The sequence below is a fragment of the Dromiciops gliroides genome, chromosome 2, assembly GCF_019393635.1.
Source record: "Dromiciops gliroides isolate mDroGli1 chromosome 2, mDroGli1.pri, whole genome shotgun sequence".
Lineage (NCBI taxonomy): Eukaryota > Metazoa > Chordata > Mammalia > Microbiotheria > Microbiotheriidae > Dromiciops > Dromiciops gliroides.
Window position 1 is genome coordinate 244,104,548 of NC_057862.1, and position 14,293 is coordinate 244,118,840.

Genomic DNA, 14,293 nt, shown 5'->3' on the forward strand with positions numbered 1-14,293 from the left:
AACTCAGGTACTCCTGAATCCAGGGCCGGTGCTTTACCACTGCGCCATCTAGCTGCCCCCCTTCCCTGTTTTTGTAGTGCCCTCAATGCTTTATGTTTTAAAATTATTTTATTTCATTTAAAATTTGGGAAAATTAGGGTTAGTTCCTAAGCCCTGTAAAAATGAACCCCTTCCCTTAGGCAAACTTGTTACCCTTTCCCTTGATAGTTTAGATCTTTTGTTCTTTCAGATGAATTTTGCTGATATTTTGTTCGTTCCTGTAAAGTATCCCTTTTGTAGTTTAGTATAACATTAAATCTGTAAATTAACATCAGTATTGCCATTTTATTGGCAAGGTCAAACTGTGAGTGTTGGAATATTACTTTAGATTTTTGAGTTTCCCTTTATTTAAGGAGTAGTTTATAATTGAATTAGTTTGTAAGTAATTATAAGCATTTGTAATTGTACAAGCATTTAAAAAAATGATGACATTCTTAAGAGTTACAGATAACATTTTCCTATATAAGTAAGCAGTTGGGCTATTAAATCCCTTATATTTGGTCTTTCACACATTTCTTGTAGGTAAAATTTTCCATTCAGTTCTGTTCTTTTCCTCACAAATAGTTTAATTAATTAAATATCCATCTCCTCCCCCCCACCCCCAATAGGATTATACTAAACTTTGCTGGGTAAGTTATCCTTGGTTGCATACCCAGCTCCTTTGCTCTTCAGAATATAAATAATATTCCATGCCCTTTGGTTTTTTATTTTATTTTATTTTTTTGCACGGGACAATGAGTGTTAAGTGACTTGCCCAGGGTCACACAGCTAGTACATGTCAAGTGTTTGAGGCTGGATTTGAACTCAGGTCTTCCTGAATCCAGGGCCTGTGCTTTATCCACTGCACCACCTAGCTGCCCCCACCCTTTGGTCTTTTAATGTGGAGGCAGCTAAATCTTGTGTTATCCTGACTGTAGTTCCATAGTATTTAAATTGTTTCTTTCTAGTTGCTTATAGTACAGGGTGGGCCAAAAGTCATGAAAGGGTTTCAGTATTTAATAACTGCTTTATTTTTTGTTTTTAATTTATAATACCATAACATCAGATATAGTATATATAGCAAATGAATTTGTATTATGTGTGAAAAATCAAATCTCATACATGGAGAAAAATAGAGAAAAAATGATTTTCAGAAAGTTATTAAAACATTGTGACTTTTGGCCCACCCTGTATTTTCTCTTTGACCTGGGAGATTTAAAATTTAGCTATTGTGTTCCTGTGAGTTATTATCTTGGGGTCTTTTAGGATGTCATGGGTGGATTTTTTTCAATTTCTATTTTACCCTCTAGTTTTGAAGCTTTAGGGCAGTTTTCCTTAATTTCTTGAAATATAATGTCTAGACTCTTTATTTTTATAATTTTCAGGTAGTCCAACAATTCTTATATTGTCTTTCCTTGATCTTTTTTCCAGCTCCATTGTTTTTCTAATGAGATGGTTCATATTCTCTTCTATTTTTTCATTCTTTTGATTTTTGTTTTATTATTTCTTGGTGTCTTATGAAGTCATTAGTTTCCCTTTGCCCAATTCTAATTTTTAAGGAGTTACTTTCTTCTGCAAGTTTTTGGAACTCTTTCCAGTTGTTTGAATTTCTCATAATTTTCTTTGATTGCTCTTTTCCCCCTAATTTTTCCTCAGTCTCTCTCCTTTGATTTTTAAGTCCTTTTTTAATAATAAGCATTTCAATTTAAAGTTTTGGGTTCTGAATTCTGTCACTCCTTCCCTGTCCCTTCCCTGAGGTGGTAAGCAATCAGATATAGGTTATACATGTGTAATTATGTATAATGTTATCATATTAGTCACTTTGTATAAGAAAACTTGAATAAAAGAAAAAAATTTAAGTGAAGAATAACATGCTTCAAGTCTTTGTTCAGTCAATATCAGTTCTGTCTTTGGAGGTGGATAGTATGCTTTATCATTAGTACTTTGGGATTGTCTTGGATCACTGAATTGTTGAGAATAGTTGTCATTCACAGTTCTTTATCCAATAATATTGCTGTCACTGTGCACAATGTTTTCCTGGTTCTACTCACTTCACTATACATCAGTCTTTAAAAGTCCTTTTTAAGCTCTTCCAAGAACTCTTTTGGGGCATGTGATCATTTTACATTTTTCTTTGAAGTAGAAAGAGCTGTTTTAACGTCACTATCTTCCGAGTTTGAACCCAGATCTTCTCTAGCACCATAGTAGGTATCTATGATCAAGTTCTTTCCCTTTTGCTTTTCCTTCCTTCTTTCCTTCCTTCCTCCCTTCCTCCCTCCCTCCCTCTTTCTTTCCCCTTCTTTCTTTTTTAAAAGCAGCTTATTTCTTGGCTGTTATCTTTGTATCTTAGAGTTGGGCTCTAGTCCCCAGATGGGGGATAATGTCTCACTCATGCTTCAGGTTTTCCATGTTATTATTTTCTGACCTCTATCTGAATGTCTGACCTCAGGTACTCCTCTCTGCCCGCGTCCTGACAAGAGCTCCCCACAACACTGTCACTACTGCAAACTTAAGTTCACCACTCTGCCCTCTCCACTGAGAGACCACAGCCAGCATGACCTCCAACCCATCTGTGACTGCATTCACTTCTATTTGCTTGTTTCTCCTTGGCTAGAGCTACAGCCTGGGACCCTCTCTAGTCAGCACTCCATGGTCCATTTCCCGTGCTAGCGTAGGGCCCTGCAGTCTTTCTCCATCAGCGTTCTGACCCCTGACACTGTTCATGAGAAGAAAGTTCCTGAAGCTGAGGCTGCCACCTACATAGCTGCCCCCAGGGCTTCTTGTTTGCTTAGGCAGTGTCTGCACTTTAATTTTGCCTACCACCCCAGAGGTCGTCTTTTCTAAGGTCCTCCCAGCTTGTTGTAGGCTGGACAACTGCTTTACTCCCAACTTTTAATTATTTCTGCCTCTATAATGTTTTACTTTGAGAGGCATTATTTTAAAATTATTTGCAGGGGCTTTTGGGAGAGCCAGGTAATTTCCTGCCCATTTCCACCATCTTCCCAAAATCCTTTCCCTGAACATTATTCTAGAACTTAATTTTGAAAGCATATAGTGGTGTACTGCATGGGTACACTGAATATGTCACCAGTAGTTTTGTCAACTAACAGTAAGATTTCATATATAATTGCCAAAGATTGTGAATAGCTGCTGTCTGCAATTCTAGGTAGACTGTCTAAAAATCTAATGAGTGGTCGCCAATAAATTACAAGCTTTAGCAAGAGTTTAGACTTTTAAGCATTTATTATAGGAGCATAAGAATTTGGTGAGGAGAGACAAAGAGGCCAAGGTGACTTCATCTATCTATCTAAGGGAGCCAGCATCTCAGCTCCACTCCACACGAGGTCCCCAGTGAAGAGAAGAGACCGTCCCACAAGCCTCTCTCGAAAACGGAAACAGCCTGTCCCCACACACACAGCTCCAAGCTAATTGGCTGGTAGCTTTGATTGACAGTACCCACAGGCAGATGTCACTTCCTGATGCCAAGGAACTGACCTTCCAAGCCACATGGCTTGTCCTCAAACGCCTACTCCTCATGGCAGAGCTTTCCTACAGTATCTCTTCAGCAGGGGGTGTCACTCTAATTCTCATAGTCCCCCCTGTGCTTCAAGTGAAGAAACATGGTTTCCTTGCATGAAGCAATAACATTACAGATGTTTATGACTAAGTAAAGGGAATGAAAAGAGAAAAAGAAATTGAGCGACACATTGACAAAGGCTAAAGGGGGCACTCCCCTATTAGCAGGTGGACATCACAATCAGAAAAAAACTAAAGGGGGCACTCCCCTTTAGTAAGTGGACATTATAAACAGTGTATACATTGTGGAAAAGAAAAACAGGAAAATGTCCATTCAAGTCTTTGGAAGGCTTTTCTCAGATAATTCTTGGGATGACCTCTGGGTGTAGTCATGGAATGGAAGTCTTTTCAGATGTTTCAGATGTGTGGATGCTGGTAATCAGTCAGGAATATTTCCTGCAAAATTGAGCTTAACACAACTTTAGCTTTGCTAATAATCAAATCAAACAATGAGCGTTCTCAAAAGCATGTCTAAGGAAATTCAGAATCTTAGTTGTTACACATGAGACATATAATAAAAACAAAAATTAAAACATTCTCTAAAACTTAATATTATTACAATAGCATCTTACACTAGACTTGGAATTAGGAAGATCAGGGCTCAAAACTGACCTTTGGCACCATGGGAAGCCTACAGTGCTTGTTTCCTCAACCATAAAATGGGAGTAATAACAGACCTGCTGCTCAGGGTTGTGAGGATCAGATGAGATTATATCTGTTAAAGTGCATAGCACAATTCCTTGCACTTACTATTCATGACATAATTGCTTGTTCCCTTTTGTTCTTCCCTGTCTCACTAAGTTGTTGTGAATCTTAAACAAAATCCCTTAGTAAAACACTTTGCAAACTTTAAAGATCTCTGTCAGTGTTGGTTCAAATTGCTGAGGTTTTTTTCCCCCAATCTGTACCTGTGATGGCATGTGTAAGGAAGCATTCCTGCCTCTTCCAAGGCCAGTCAGCAGCTTCTCTATAACTCTGTAACACATTGGATCAATTTTTTAAAAAGTGAGCATTTATCTTCAAAATACATATATTTACTTATCAATTATATACATTTACTACATGCAGAAATGAATATGAGAAAAGATGACATAAAGATGAAATAGAGAATATATTTCAATTTTTTATCGGTACAAAAAACCTTTCTCACTAAGATACTCAATATTTTATCACAGTTTTAAACTAATATTAAATAATGAAGCATATTCTATCATGTTGCTCTCACTAAAATATTAATATTTATATAAAATTTTGTGACACAAATAAGAAGTCTGGTTTATGTTCACTTTGTTTCAGTGTTACTGTTCAGTTGTGTGTGATTTTTTTGTGTCCCCATTTCAGGTTTTCTTGGCAAAGATACTAGAAGGGTTTGCCATTTCCTTCTCCAGCTCATTTTACAGATGAGGCAACCAAAGCAAATAGGGTTAAGTGACTTGCCCAGGGTCTCACAGCCAGTAAATGTCAGAGGTCAGATTTGAACTCACAAAGATGAGTCTTCCTAACTCCATGCTGGGCACTCTATTCACTGCACCACTTAACTGTCCCATTTATTTCAGTACTTGGTTTTAATGGCTGACTTTTTAAATGGCTGATAAAAGGACTCTCATAAAAATTGTTAGCTATACTTGTTAGATCATTGATACTTATTTTTCAACTCCATATTAATTATGTAAAGTTTTTTGGTTGGATTTTCATTTTCCCTGATGTTGATCAGTTATTCTAACAAATTAAAGAAGGTATCTCATTCTTGTTAACAGATGTTCAAAATTTGTAGAAATTCCGTTTTTAGGACATTTAAAAACATTTAAAAATCTACTTCCAAGATTTTTAAAGTGAACAAAGCATTTTTTATTAATTGTTGCTCTTCCATTGCTTTGACCAACAAAAACAATTTTAATTTTAAAATGTCTTACTAGTTATGATGGTAAATAAAACATTAGCTAATATTTAAAGGTACAATGTATACTTGATAAGGGTCCTGTTAACTTAGTGTTTATAAATAATTTCAAATAATCTTGATAATTTAGATTTATTTTATCTAATTGTCAAATCAGATTATATCATCCCTATTTTTATCTCATATGTCTGATGAAGAGTTTGTACCAGTAAGGGTAGAAATGTTAGTTCTATTATTTTTACTCACTTGTTATCATGTAAATCATATTTTATAATGATTTCTTGGTGGGAATCTTCTTAATTTTGTGAGTATTAGCTTAGTTAAAGCTAGATAATTTCATTCATAAATCTACTTAATTGGTCACATATACACTGAAGTAATGCTGAAAAGCATTATGCTGAAAGCTAATGAACAAGAAAGAGAAGTACTGCCAACCTTTTTACACTGAAGAATTCCTGTTCTTGGGATACTGTGACGTCACTATTTGACATATGGACCAATTGTTAAATATTAGTGTCATTCAAAATATTTGATATTAGTGAAATCATATTTCATTCTTTGTTAAAGATAAATAGAAACAAAATTGGATATTTTCTTCTTGCACCCCATTGGATTGTTTTGAATCCCTCTTTTTGGAGACCCCACCGTAGGAGTTAAATGACTTGTACAGAGACATAGTGCCATTATGGAGGACTTGAAATCTAGGTCTTTCTGAATGAAACCTGTTTTCTTTCTGCTATCCAAAGCTGTTTCTCCTGCTTGCAGTTACTACTATTATATATAGTTTTTCTACTTAACAGATTTTAGGAGCAGCACTATTCATTCACTATTCATCCCTTTTGAAGAATGTTAGTGTTTGTACTGGTAGTAAAAATTGTCCAGCACACATTTTGCTGTTTTTTTGTTGTAGCATATGATCTACTTATGCTTATTGTTTTTTTTAATGTTGAATAGAATTTTATTTTCCAAAATATATGTAAAAACAAATTTTAACATCAATTTAAAAAAAAATTGTGTTTTATGCTTATTGTTATGACCAGTTCCATATCTAACTGGCTTGATCTTCAGATAGTTGTTGTAGTATATTTCCAGAACTGCATGTGAAACCTGTAAGAAAGTTAAAATGTTCCATCTCTTCTGGGATAATTTTAGAAAATTTAGGGTATTCCTCCAAGTAGAAAGAGGCATTGGATTTGGAAATAACATCAAAGAGATGTATGATGAAAAGAGTTGGTGAACTAATCAAGTAGATAAAAATATGAGATGGACAGCCTGAGTATTCCATTGGTACCTATGCATTGTAGAGGCAAGTTCCTAGAACACTGAGTAGACTACCTATGGAGGAATTATAGGAAGACATGCAGAATTGCACAGGAATAGTAGGCATTGTTGGAATGAGAACTCTGCCATGATGGGGAACATCCATCTTAGTGGTGGCACAGATTCATTCAAGGATTGAATGTATTTATTAGCAAATCAAAAGGAAATGCTATCCAAGTTTTCAAGATTTTCTTCACTGTCAAGATACTGCATTACATCTGTCCATGAGGCCCTGTGATTTGAAGAAGGGATGTAGTGCCTGTCACTTCATCAGTGTAAATAGCTTGTGGAAACTTCCTTCAGCAATGCATCTTGGCCACTCATTTTTAACTTAGAGCTTTAAAATGGTGTCTGGGGCACTGATATGTTTAAGTGACTTGCTCACAGTCACACAGTTAATGTATGTCAGAAACAGAAGCAGGATGTAAACCCAGTTTTTTCTCACTCGAAAGCCATTAATCTTTCCACCATGCCATTATGCTTTTCAGGATTACTGTGCTATAAAAGTAAAAATGTTAAGATAATTATACATTCATAAGAAAGAAGTAATGAAAAATAAAATAAAGGTTGGTTGGGTTTCTTTCTTTTTTGTCACCATGGTCTGTTGTTTTGAGGTTAAAAACACTAGAAAACTGGCTATGAATTTGTTTCCAAATAGTTTTCCTAGTAAGGTATACACATCTTATATTGCTGTACTTTAAATGTAGTTGGCAAATTAATCAAGTCTATGTGATTTAAATAACTCTTTCAGTTGCTTAGATATGTATTTAATGTAACTTAAATACCAGTTGAAAGTGTGTATTTTAAAACAAATTTGAGATTCATGAAATATTTTTTCTTTTATACATAGGTTTTATAAGACATTACGAAGCACCATGGAGTTTTACGAGTCAACGTATTTTATCATCCTTATTCCTTCAGTAGTTATTACAGTAATTTTCCTCTTCTTCTGGCTTTTCATGAAAGAAACATTATATGATGAAGTTCTTGCAAAACAGAAAAGAGAACAAAAACTTCTGCCCACAAAGACTGATAAAAAGAAGGCAGAAAAGAAAAAGAACAAAAAGAAAGAAACTCAGAATGGGAACCTCCATGAATCTGATTCTGAGAATGTTACCCGGGACTTTAAAGTAACTGATGCTTTGAATATAGATGATGAACAAGTAGCACCTGTTCAGTTGAGTGTTGTTGAAGCTTCAAGTGGTGTTAGAGAGCGGAAGAAAAAAGAAAAGAAACACAAGCCTGTACAGGAGGAACAGGTCACTAAAGAAAATGATGGATCAAAGAGTCCAGGCAAAAAAGTTGAACCAATTCCAGTTACCAAACAACCCACACCACCCTCTGAAGCTTCAAGTTCAAAGAAGAAACCAGGGCAAAAAAAGCCTAAAAATGGAATCGGTATTGATCCATATAATTTTGATGATATGCTATGATTATATTTATGGGATAACAACTAATTCTAGAACTGTATTTAGTTTTTCTGCTTAACACTTGAGGCTCACAATATACTAGATACTAATTGTTCAACTGAGTTTGGGTAAAATGAAGGGCAACTATTTTTTCTTTTTAGTTTTTTCCCTTTTCCCTTTGTTTCTGAGTCAATATAAAATGATGGGTTTATAAAATTTCTTTTGTGAGCAAATTTTTTTAGAGCATTAAAATGCAAATAATTTAGATATGTAATACAAAATACATTATTATGCTAAAATGAACTGAACATTTACTGTGTTTCAGTTATTAGCAGTTGAGATTTTATTCTATAAAGTTAACAAAAAAATGAAGACCTTCCTTAGAAAATTTTGTCTTCACTCTCCCGTAGATGAGTTTTTTGATTTGTGAGTCTTTTCTTAAATATGGTTGCTAACTAACCAGGTGATGATTATTGTGTTGTGCTGATAATTCATTAACTATATATTGGAAATAGTAGACAATATCCTGAATTGTCCTTAGATAGTGAAACATGTGGATTGTTAGAGTAATCCTTTTTTTGTGTGTAAGTAGTCTAATGGCTATGTTTTGATGAACTACTTCCAACTAGTCTTTGAAGGTAGTTAAAGGTAGGTGGTTGTACATATATAGTTAGTGAACTGTTATCACAAAGTTGGCCACATAATGATGAGGTCACAGAAATGTCAGCATTGGAATCTCAGTGGCTATCTTGTCCAATTTATACTTGAAAAATAATTCCCTCTCTAATCTACTAGGCAAGCAGACATCTAGCCTATGCTTGCACACTTCCAATGGGGATAAGAAACCTGCTCCTCCCCAAAGAAGCCTATTATACTTTTAGATAGCTCTAATTTTTCTTCTATTAGGCCTAAAGTTGACTCTTTGCAACTTAGAAACTTAAGGTGTGAAACAACCCAAGTCTAATTCCCTTTTTTAGTATTAGCCCTTTGTTATTATTAATATTAATTTAAAAAATACAAAACCACCAGATTTTGTCACCAAAATGAATGATGTTCCTTAAAATACGCTGGCAATTCTATTTGCTTATTCTAGTAATGATGCCATTGGTCAAAATACTTTTGGATGTTAAGCAGTTTATAAGTCTCCAGAAAAATTGATTTAATTACTCAGGTCCTTGAGTACTTAGATTAAATCTTAGAATCATAGATTTAGAGTTGAAAGGGGCTTTGGAAACCATCTAGTCTGGTTCCCTCATTTTATAGATGAAGAAACAGGTTAAATGATTTGCTCAAGGTCACACAGGAAGTTGAAAGTCAGATTCATACTCTTGTCCTTTGACTTTAAAAAATTGAACTTCTTTTTATTGCACAATACTGCCTCCAGGTCCAGTTCTCCTGGGGATGCACTATCTTGGTGGTTTGCTAAAGAGTCTTTGATTTCTATAGACAGAGGGAGAACCACAGTCTTTGAATGTATTTGGGGTTCTGATAATAAGAGATCTCTGATCCCTCAGGGCTTTATTGGATCTGACACTAAGGCATCGTGGCCTGATTGACAAGTTCACATGAAATCTTTGTACTAATGGGAATGAAGAAAGTATTCTTCTTTGTTACTTTCATAGAGCTATTTAGGATAAAACTTGATGGGTAGATAAAAAATCAATTTTAGAAGAATCAGAGTTTTTCCTCTTTAAGGGCTTTTTGTAAAAAAAAAAAAATTTAAACCACAACAAATATATGTTGAGATTCTTCTCCATAGAATTTGAATTGTATTCTGTAATTATGTACTTAAATTATATATAGTATATATATATAGTATATATATATATATATATATATATAGTAGTTCATGGATGCTACTAGGAATCTAATCTTATTGGTCTTCCTGAAACTACTAAGGATTTAATTCTAAATAGTGCTACTCTATCCAATAAATATCAGTATTTAGTTATTTTAGACAATCTTATGCTTCGTGCTTAATGGGGATGCTTTTAGTTTTAGTTTTCATACTGTATATTTGGCTATCTAGAGGGAACATGCTTATAGAAACCGTACTTTGTAGGCTTGTCTATAGTGTCAAGCCTTGTTTTTATCTGGAGATGGAACACTTTGAAATGATTGAAGGATTGATTGTTGGGTTGGACCACATTTGCCAAATGAGATGTTTATGGAGAGAATTTGGAAGGACAGAGATATTTGGGAGAGGTTATATTGAGAAATTCATTGTCTTTTGAAATAGTCTGTTGAATTAAAAAAATTGATTTCTACTAACATTAGAAAATCAATTCATTTTGAGCAAAATATTCTGGGAGTGTTGAGGAATGAATGCAGTCTCACAGATAATCTGTTTAGAGGTGCTGTATTGCCCAGTGCTTTGCTTCATAAGCGTCTTCTTCAGTCATTACACTTTAGCCAGTCTTCTAATGCCCAAGTTTAACTTGGTTAGCCATGAACAATCATGAAAGCTCAGGGCTTTGTTACAAGAAGATAAGTAACTGATATTCAAAAAATAATGATATTGCAGAATATAATAGTAACAGTTTTTTCTAAATGGTCTCATATACATTGAACAAAAGGATAGCTAAAGAGGAACCTCCTTTGAACCCCTGAAGAAAACTAACCTTATCATTAGATAAACAGTGATTCATGATACCAGTTACACCAGATCACTTGTTTTTTTGTTTTTTTTTTAAGATTTTTTGTTTGTTTGTTTGTTTTTGGTGAGGCAATTAGGGTTAAGTGACCTCCCCAGGGTCACACAGCTAGTAAGTGTTAAGTGTCTGAGGCCGGATTTGAACTCAGGTCCTCCTGAATCCAGGGCCAGTGCTCTATCCACTGTGCCACCTAGCTGCCCCCAGATCACTTGTTAAGACTTATAGGCTCTGTTCTTACAGCACAATAGTCTTCCATCACAATCATTTATCACAACTTGTTCAGCCATTTCCCAGTTGATTGGCATCCCTTCAATTTCCAATTCTTTTTGGCAGTCCATTTTCCAGGGTGGATATCTTTCTAAACAAATTATGTATTTGATGTTAATCATATGTTCATCTTGTAGTTTGAGTATTATGTCTAATAGCACAGTACGGAATTTGGTGTAATATAACTTGTTGATAGTTTAAGATGAGAATCTGATATTTAATTTAATCCATTTTACCTAGCATTTCAACTTCTTATTTGATTATAGTTGCAGTAGGCAACATTTCTCTCTATCCTGTACTCTGAGATCCAGCCAAACTTACCTTCTTTCTTTTCCTTTCAAACATGAAACTCTTATCTCTTGTCTCTGTGCCTTTGTGTTAGCTATCCTTCGTTCCTGGGGCGTATTTATTCAGAGACCTTCACGTCCCTCTCTTCATTAAAGTCAACATACTTTTATCACGTACCTTTTATGTACCGGGCACTGTACTGTGTGTCAGTGATGCAAAGAAAGGCAAAAGACAGTCCCTGCCCTTGGAGCTCTTGGTCTAATGGGGGAGATAACATGAAAACAACTATGTACTAAAAAGATATTTACAGATTAAATTGGATTTGATCAGGAGAGAGAAGGCATTAGAATTAAAAGAGATCAGGAAGGTCTTCTTGCAGAAAGTATTTCCTTCTGGGGGTGGTGGAGGGGGAATTTCCACTGGGATTTGAAGGAAGCTAAGAAGTGGAGATAGGGAAGAGAAATCCAGGCTGAGGGACAGCCAGTGAATATGACCTAAGTCAAGATATGGAGCATTTGAATTACAGATTACGTGAAGGGTGTAAAGTATAAGAAGATTGGAAAGGTGGCAGGGGTCAGGTTATGAAGGACTTTTAAATGACAGAGAATATTATATTTTATCCTAGAGTTAAGAGCTACTAGATTTTATTGAATAGGTGAGGTGACATGGTTTAGACCTGCACCTTAAGAAGATGATTTTGGAAAATGGATTGAAATGGGGAAAGATTTAGGACAGACAGACCAACCAGAAGGCTATTGCAGTAGTCTAGGTCTGAGATGATGAGGACCTAGACCCAGGGTAGTGGCAGTGTCAGAGGAGAGAAGGGGGTATATATGAGCATTTTGAGATTGTAGAAATGACAGGACTTGGCAATAGATTGCATTTGGGAGTGGGCTGAGAGAGTGAGGAATGAATGGAGGGAGGATAACAATTAGGTTGTGAACCTGTGGTGCCCTCAACAGTAATAAGGAAATTTGGAAGGGATGATGGTTTTTTGTTCGGTTTTGGGTGTAGTGGGTAGGATGGGGAAGGTCAGGAGTTCAGTTTTGGGCATCTTAGCTTAATATGTCCATGGAACATCTAATTAGAGATGTGCAATAGGCATTTGGAGATGCAAATCTGGAGACTGGGAGAAAAGTTAGGGTTGGATAAGTAGCTCCAAGAATCCTCAGAATTGAGATAATTGTATTCATGGAAACTGGTTTAATTAACAAGTGAAATATTATACGGGGAGAAGAGAAGCGCTCTCAAGGCAAAGCCCTGTGTGACTCCTATGGCTAGCAGCCCTGATCTGGATGAAGATCTAGACAAGGAGACTGAGAAGGAATAGTTTTATATAGGTAGGAGAAAAACCAGGCTAGAATGTTGTCAGGGAAAACTATAGAAAAGAGTGTTAACCAGAAGAGGGTGACTGACACTATCAAATGCTGCAGAAATGCCAAGGATGAGGACTGAGAAAAGTCCATTAAAAATTAGCTTAAAGATCCTGCTGAGGTACTATCTTCTGCATGAATCCTTGATTTCTGCTAACAGCTAGTGCTGTCCCAGACTACCTTGTTTTTAACTACTTTGTGCCTGTGGATCTATGTGTATTTACATATATGTGTGTACTCATGCACACATGCACATACATAGACACATAGGTGTCTGTATATGGAATTTATATATACCCGTTTCATAACTGTCTGTCCCCCATCTTATAATAGGGGAAACTGAAGTAAAAAGATTAAAGGACTTGTTCAGGGTCACATAGCTAGGAAGTGTCTTAAGCTTGGTTTGAGTAGATGGATGGAGGTGAGAGCTGGTAGTAGGGTAATGGCAATGGGAATGGAGTAGGGGAAGAATAGATGGAAAAAATGTTAAGGTAGAATTGACAAGACTTGATAACTGATTGGATATGACAGGTGAAGCAGAAAGAACAGTGTAAATAGTGGTGCCACAGGCCATAGTGGAATCAGGTAGGAGCAGATTAAAGGGGAGAGATCATGAGTATGGTATTGAACCACATGAAAAGAGATTCCATGGTTGATTGGAAGAAATATTAGAGGTATAGCCATAGATTTGAGGGCTGTGTTAGAGATGGTAATTGAAACCTTAGGATTGAGATATATTACCAAGAGATGTAGAGACTGTATCCAGAAAAAGACCCAGTGAAATGTCTACATTAAGGGTTTGGGAAGGAGAAAGTAGTTATGGAGGAGTAAAAGAATAAAAAACCTAGCCTTTTCTGGAGGCAAGGAAAGGAAGAGAGCCTGTTCATCAGGAGGTAGTTTCAACAATGTCAAATTGTACAGAGGGGTTAAAGAAGATGGGAAAAGTAAAAGAAAAAAAAAGGCCATTGGACTAACCTAAGATAACTTGTAGTGGCGTGTTGGGGATAAGGATTGGAAAGGTTTAAAGAATTTATGATTAAGCCATAGAGTACTTAAAGTTTGTCAGTGAGGAAAGAATTGGGTAGTAGAGAGGCTTTAAAAAAACAAAAGGAGGAAACTCTGACTTGTAGGCTTGTTGGGAATCATAGAAGAGGCAATGAAAAGGGGAGGGCTTGAGGATGCAGGAAGGAGGGAGGAGCTGAAGGTCTTGAAGGTAGCAATAATTAATAAATAGGATCAAGATAGAGGGATGAAGGGAAAAGGAAGAATTAACCTTAAATAGGAGTAAGGATAACTAACTCTTTTACTAAGACCAGAGGGAAGGGTAAGAAAAAGTAGCTCTATCATTTCCTTTGTCTCTATTTGAAACTCACATCAGCCTTGTGAGGCTGGTAGTACGTTATCATTCCATTTTATAGATGAAGAAATTGAGGATTATATAACTTGTGATTTGCCCTCTGTCATAGCTAATAAGTGGCAGACCTAAGACTG

General features: G+C 35.8%; 1 protein-coding gene across 12 annotated transcripts in view; it reads left to right on the plus strand.

The window, feature by feature from the left end:
* KTN1 (kinectin 1) overlaps positions 1 to 14,293 on the plus strand; it is a 136,389-nt gene that overhangs the window by 31,979 nt on the left and 90,117 nt on the right. For all 12 annotated transcript variants that reach the window (XM_043983219.1, XM_043983223.1, XM_043983221.1 and 9 more), the window contains exon 2: positions 7,662 to 8,209. In XM_043983219.1, coding sequence (XP_043839154.1) covers positions 7,687 to 8,209 — 523 coding nt within the window. In that variant the 5' untranslated portion in view covers positions 7,662 to 7,686. The remainder of the gene's footprint in view (positions 1 to 7,661; positions 8,210 to 14,293) is intronic.